Here is a 6,189-nt window from a genome sequence, read left to right as displayed (position 1 = left end):
CTCGTTAATGTCCTATTTATAATATGAGAGCCTCAACATAAGCAAGCTTATAGGTGACTGTTTCTGTGTTCTGCTTGATCGCAAGCGACAGCTGCTTAACCACATTAGCCCTGCCGCTGGGCCCTGAGGGTATACTCGGGTACTGTCACCACCCATCAATCATTGGATTCGTGCCTTGTGGAGATCCAATTCACCCCAAGAAAAGATCCCGCCCTCCTTTTTCCATCTCACTCCTCTGCTATGCCCAAGCAGATACAAACATTAAGAAAGGGAGAAGCGTTTTTTTTTTTTTTTTTTTTTTTTTTTTTTTGAGCAAACAAGAAAGGGAAAAGTGTTAAAAAAGTTCTAAACTTTTTGCATTTTTGTTAATTTAGTCATAAATCTTTTTTTGGTGCCAATTTAGTTCGAAACCTTTTTACGTTATGCCAATTCAGTCATTTTTGATCAATTTTGGTCAGATTTTGCTTACTTTGGACGCCGGTCGGCCGACGTAACCGATTGGCATTTACGTAAACAACTTTTAATAATATTTTAATGTTTTTGAATTTTTTCTTTTTCTTTTTCTTTTTTTTTTTTCTCCTTCTTCCTCTAGCCGATTGCCGGACCTCGGCGACCATCCAGAGGCGACGGCCGACGAGGTTAAAAATATTAAAATATTATTAAAAGTTATCTACGTTAGCATCAATTAAGCCACGTCAGTCAGCGGGCGTCCAGTAAGCAAAATCCGGTCAAAATTAATCGGAAATGATTGAATTGGCATAATGTAAAAATGTTTAGGACTAAATTGACATAAAAAAAGGTTTAAGACTAAATTGGCACAAATACAAAAAGGTTTATGACTTTTTTTAACACTTCTCCCCATTAAGAAAGCAGATACAAACATTGCCTCAAATCCAACAGCACCGTAGTGGCGGCTTTTCGACCATCGCTCGGTGGTCGGCAGTTGCAACTCTCAAACGACCATTAGACAGCGTGGTTGCTTGAGAGTTTCACTCTTCGTTGTGAGCATGGTCACCAAATTGGGATGATGACACCCCCATGACCATAAGGACCACCACACATTGGCCACCACGACAGAGGTAACCGTCATTGCGGGGGTTGCCACGGTTAGGCAACCTTTGCTGTGGAGGTCGCCATCAGCAATAGCGGCCACTACAAGCAGTGGTCATTTCATCCACATAGGGCGTGCATGTTTTCACTTCTTTTTTTTTGTTTAAGAACAGATTTTTTGTTTTTTTGTTCCTGGGAACAAAAAGAATAAAACGCGTTTGTTTGCGTTTTTGTTCCCGAACAAAAAAAGAACGGAAATAAGAAACAAAAAAAGTTATTTTTTTTTGTTCCGAAACACTTTTGAAGAAACACTTCTCTCTCTTCTCTTTTCTTCTTCTTTTCTTCTTCTTTTTCTTCTTTTTTTCTTTGGCCGGTCGCTAGCCTCGGCCATGGCCGGCGACCGGCTGTCGAGGGTCGGCGACCTCGCCGGAGCGTCGCCGGCCCCTGGCGAGGCTCAGCCTCGCCTTGGCTGGGCGAGCTCACGGCCTCGCCGGATCTGGGAGAGCTCGAGCTCGCCAAATGTGTTTCTATTTACCAAATGTGTTTCTATTCATTTTTATTCCCGGAACAAGTTTACCAAACGCATCTTTCTGGTAAAAAATTGTTCTCCGGAATAGAAATAGTTTTTCTATTTCGTTCCCTAGAACAATTTTTAAACAGAAACGTTACCAAACACGCTCATAGTAAATTGGGTTATTTATTTTTTATTGAGTAATACTAGTCTAGATCATATGTGGTCATGCACTAAACAAACTATTACAAATATAAACATATATACCCACGTCCTTAACCTATCGTATCCTAATCCTATATCAATGCTAATCCCTGCCACTAAATGCAGCTTGAGTTTTTAACCTCCAGAGAACTTCCTCTGTATCTTGTGAGGGATTGATTGTCAAAATAATTTCATTCATTTTGCGGAAAACAACTTGCAGAAAAACATTTTCTAGATTGTTCAATATTCATTTATGGAAAATGAACTAGTTGGGGAAAACATTTTTCATTAAGGAAAAAAATTCATCTAAAATTGTGAACGATGTTTTCTACTTTTCAAGTGGGGGAAATAAAAAACATTTTCCCTACTCATTCTCTTATCTCATACTCTATTAGCCCCTCTTCTTTCATTTTTTTTTTTCTTAAAAATTAGAATTTTTAATTTTTTTCCACCTTTTTCTTTGGCTGATTGTTGACCATCACAATGGCTGGTGATTGGCCATAGGCAAGCTTGAACTCGCCAATTTAGTTAGGCCCAAGGCTAGCGAGCCAGTAGTGAGCTTGAGCTCGCCTTTGGCCAAAGAAGAAGAGAATAAAAAGAAAAAAAAAAATTTATTTTTAAGGAAAAGAAAAATAATTTTAAAATTGATTTTTAAAGAAATAAAATAAAATAATAAAAACTCAATTTTTATAAAAGTGCATGGAGAAAAAAATTTCCTATCGAATAGCCAAATTTTTTTTCCACTTTATTTTCATATTTTGGTTGGATATCAAAAAATAATTATATTTTTTTGAAAAATGATTTTTTAGAAAATATTTTTCAAAAACACCTTATTTTTCGCGGAATGAATGAATAAGTGTCAAAGTCATGGGAGCAAAGAAAAATATTATAAAATCTAAATTAGTTTGGCCCCAACACTAGCCAAGTCATGGTTTATACGTGAATCCTGTTACTTCCACTTTTCTTGGCAACTAAGAAAACAAAAAGATCTCTTGCTTCTTACCAAAGCCGCTACATTGAGATAGACCCGCATTTCACATAGTCCAGACAAAAATTATCTATCCACGTTCCCATTAGGAGTCCGTTTATCCAATCACATCCCCCTCACGGGTTGTTCATATTTCTCCCCTCAAAGGCCTCATTCTCTTCTTCTGTTCTCAATCATAAACCAGCAAATCCAAAGATTCATGCTCTGTCAGAAGATTGGTAGAACCAAGAAATGCCAAACCTATCGTTCGATGTCGATCATGCGTCTCCCGAGGATGAGAACATAGGTGAGCTGACGGTACCGGGTCAACCCCATGAGGCCCTGCTCCTGGTCTTGCCTTATCTCAGCTTATCTGGGCTGATTGCCGTGGGCGAAGCGTGCACGTCTCTGAGAGATGCCCTGCGCGACGATGTTCTGCCGTGGCTGGAACTCGTTGTCGACGATCCTTTGAGTCGGCGGATGTGTGATGAGATACTTATCGAGATCACTTCAAAGGCAAATGGGAAGCTCCGGACACTGGGGCTATTCAATTGCACAAAAATCACAGACGGCGGGCTTCAAACTGTTATAGAGAGAAATCCTCTCATCAACAAGGTAAGATGCGAACCGCTACGCCAGTTATCCTTTTCTTCTTTGTGTTTATTGTGAATTGCTGGAGATGATACCTGTATATCATTGTTTTCTGCTCATGTCCAACAATTAACCATGCCCTTAAACTTGTTTGCTTCATGAAGCAAACTACTCCGTCGAACTAGAGAAAATTAAGCTCGTGGCAGTCAAAATCATAGTATATGGGAAAATGTCCAGAAACATAGTGTTTCTCGTGGGGTTTAGTTTAGTGTTGATGGCTTCTTGGTGTGCGATTAGCTACGTCTGAAAAAATGAGTGGAGACAATAATTGTTTGTTCTTCAAAATAGAAGTAATTCGATTTGCAGAAAGTTTACTTTAATGGCTTGAAATTGTTGTATATGCAGTTATATGTACCGGGATGTACGAGCTTAACACCAGAGGGAGTCATAAACGCTGTGAAGACTCTATCAACACATGGTAACATTTTACAGTCCATAAAGATCAATGGCATCTACAATCTACAGAAGCAACACCTTCAAGTGCTTCGATCCTACGTTCGAGTGAATCCCAAAACGCTGGAGCACAAGTGCTCCACGCACTTTGGACTCGAGGGTGACTGCAATATTTGTCCTGTCGATGTGGAAATCTGTCCAAAATGCAACGAGGTGAGGAAGGTCTTTATCTGCCCTATAGAAACATGCGTGAGGAAGAGAGACCGGCGATTAAGTGAATGCAGAGGATGCAGCTCTTGTATTCCGAGGTGCATCCAGTGTGGCGCATGCGTCGAACCTGACGATCTAGAGGAAGCCGAGGCTATTTGTGCGGACATCTTATGCATGAGGTGCTGGCTCCAACTACCCAAGTGTGATTTCTGCAACAAGCCATACTGCAAGCAACATGCGGAGCGGCGGCTCAATCCTTCAGGGTCTCGGGGGTTTGTTTGTGAGTTGTGTGCTGTATACGAGGAGGATGATATTGATGTATAGCTTTGGGCAAATGAATCTTGAGAAGGCCCAAGCATAAGGTTCCCTTTTTGCATATGAATGCATTGTGCAGCATGTCCCACATAGTCTCTTTTTGCTATCGTTAGTGCACAGGTGATGATACCTTCTCTTCATCAGAAGTGAACCTTGTTTCATTCGTTTTGACCGTGCAGTGAAACGGGCAAGAGTACGCACATATGATCTCCTGAGTTTGTGCCCGGTCGTTTGATTTTACCATTACATTTTCTAGCTGTAGAATCGTGTCATTCGACTTGTGTTGGATCAGAAATTGTCACACCTCACTCTTACGATTCTATCTATTGAAATCACTCCATCGTTTTTCATCCCAGAAGTATGCAGTCGGTAAAGACCGATGACAATGCCTTTATGAAAGTCGCAAACTGGTTTACGAATAAAGCTTGGACTCAACTTCTGAGCAGGACGCTCATGGAACATCCTTGCCATCTACGAAGCACAATGCTGTTCCCTCCTATTACCATGCAACATCGTTCATTTTAGTTTTCTTTTTTCATTGCACTCTTCCAATTTCCCTGTGCGAGTGATTTAGCTGCGATGACTTAAGAGGTCGTTCCTTCTCAGCAGCGGTCCTTCATGCGGTGACCATATTCTCCTCTGTTCGACTTATGATGAATCCATTCAACAGAATAATCGACCTTAATTAAAAATCAGAAAGAATATTATGTTTATTCATGTTAAGATGGCATGTCTATTCATATTTCTTAAGGATAAATGATGATTCCCATGGTACATCATTAATTGACTGATTGGAAAGTTATGAAATGAATTAGATTGTGAAAATCTTTTAATTAGAGTATAGTACAACAAGTGATTTATACGCGCATGATTGATCTCATTTCAAGATGGTTTTTTTTTTTTTTTTTTTCGTAAAAGTACAAGTCCTTCATCACAAGAGGGCATTTTTGCCTCAAGTCAGTGTCTAGCTAACTTTACACAACGTTGTTCTCAAATTTCAATCCCATTTCAAAAACTTTCAAATAGGGCCGCAAGCAATTGCTATGACGAGGGTCATGACGCTTGCCTAAACTAGCTAGGGAGAGCCCGCCCAACTCTCTCTCCCCCTCTCTTTCTCATAATTGCGTTTTTGTGTGATGCCATGGTGTTGCCATCGCTGTTCCCACGATTGTTGCCATGCCTGTTCTTTCTCAAAATCATTCTCTCTAACTTACTAGAAAATAGCCAAGTAGGATGATAAATCTGTAATGTACATTAATTTATAATAGTTCTTATTGAAAATATCACCTCCAACTAAATATATGTATTTTTCACGAAATACACTGAGCCAAAAAAGATGTTTAAGGAATTGATCAAACAAATTTAGGAAGGGCCTATCTAACACCTATTTGGCACCGTGTTAACTCCAAGTCTTCCAAAAATGTTTAACATGAAACACAAAACAATAAAAAAACGTTAATATTCTTGCTCGTCCTGAAAACTTGATTTTGAAACTTTTATAAATTTTAAAATGTGATCGTACAAAATTGAATTTTGGAATTTAGTTTGATTTCGGAAATAAGTTTCACTATTTTAAGATTCACAGAGCAATGACTTAAAATGGGGATTTTTGTTAATGGTAGTAAGCTATGAAGCACAAACACGTTACACGTGCTTTCGTGTTGTGTCTGACATGTGTCGGAGTGTGTCGGATTTTTTGACACGTGGTTAACTTTTCTTGACACGTTTCGACACGCGTATTGGAAAGACGATGGAGGGTTATGAAGCAACGACACTTTCCAAGAGCCTTCGTGTCATATCGGACACTTCGACGCGCGACACTCTCTGACACTTGAGTTGGAATTCTAACATGCAAGTTTCCGACATGTAATTCTGATATCAAGGTTAC

At 39.5% G+C, this 6,189-nt stretch overlaps 1 protein-coding gene across 2 annotated transcripts in view; it reads left to right on the top strand.

Moving 5' to 3' along the window:
- Positions 1 to 2,787: 2,787 nt before the first annotated feature.
- Positions 2,788 to 6,189, top strand: part of LOC104433232 (F-box protein SKIP28) — a 38,522-nt gene continuing 35,120 nt past the window's right edge. Inside the window, exons 1-2 of one of the 2 annotated variants that reach the window (XM_010045918.3) lie at positions 2,788 to 3,347; positions 3,729 to 4,602. In XM_010045918.3, the coding sequence (XP_010044220.2) occupies positions 2,985 to 3,347; positions 3,729 to 4,310 (945 nt within the window). In that variant the 5' untranslated portion in view covers positions 2,788 to 2,984 and the 3' untranslated portion in view covers positions 4,311 to 4,602. Of the gene's footprint in view, positions 3,348 to 3,728; positions 4,603 to 6,189 lie in introns of those variants that run through there. The other variant, XM_039306022.1, reaches the window with a different exon arrangement.

Source organism: Eucalyptus grandis, chromosome 2 (genome assembly GCF_016545825.1).
Source record: "Eucalyptus grandis isolate ANBG69807.140 chromosome 2, ASM1654582v1, whole genome shotgun sequence".
NCBI classification, from domain to species: domain Eukaryota; kingdom Viridiplantae; phylum Streptophyta; class Magnoliopsida; order Myrtales; family Myrtaceae; genus Eucalyptus; species Eucalyptus grandis.
Note: the sequence above shows the minus strand (reverse complement) of the source record. Positions and strands in the feature narration are given on the sequence as shown.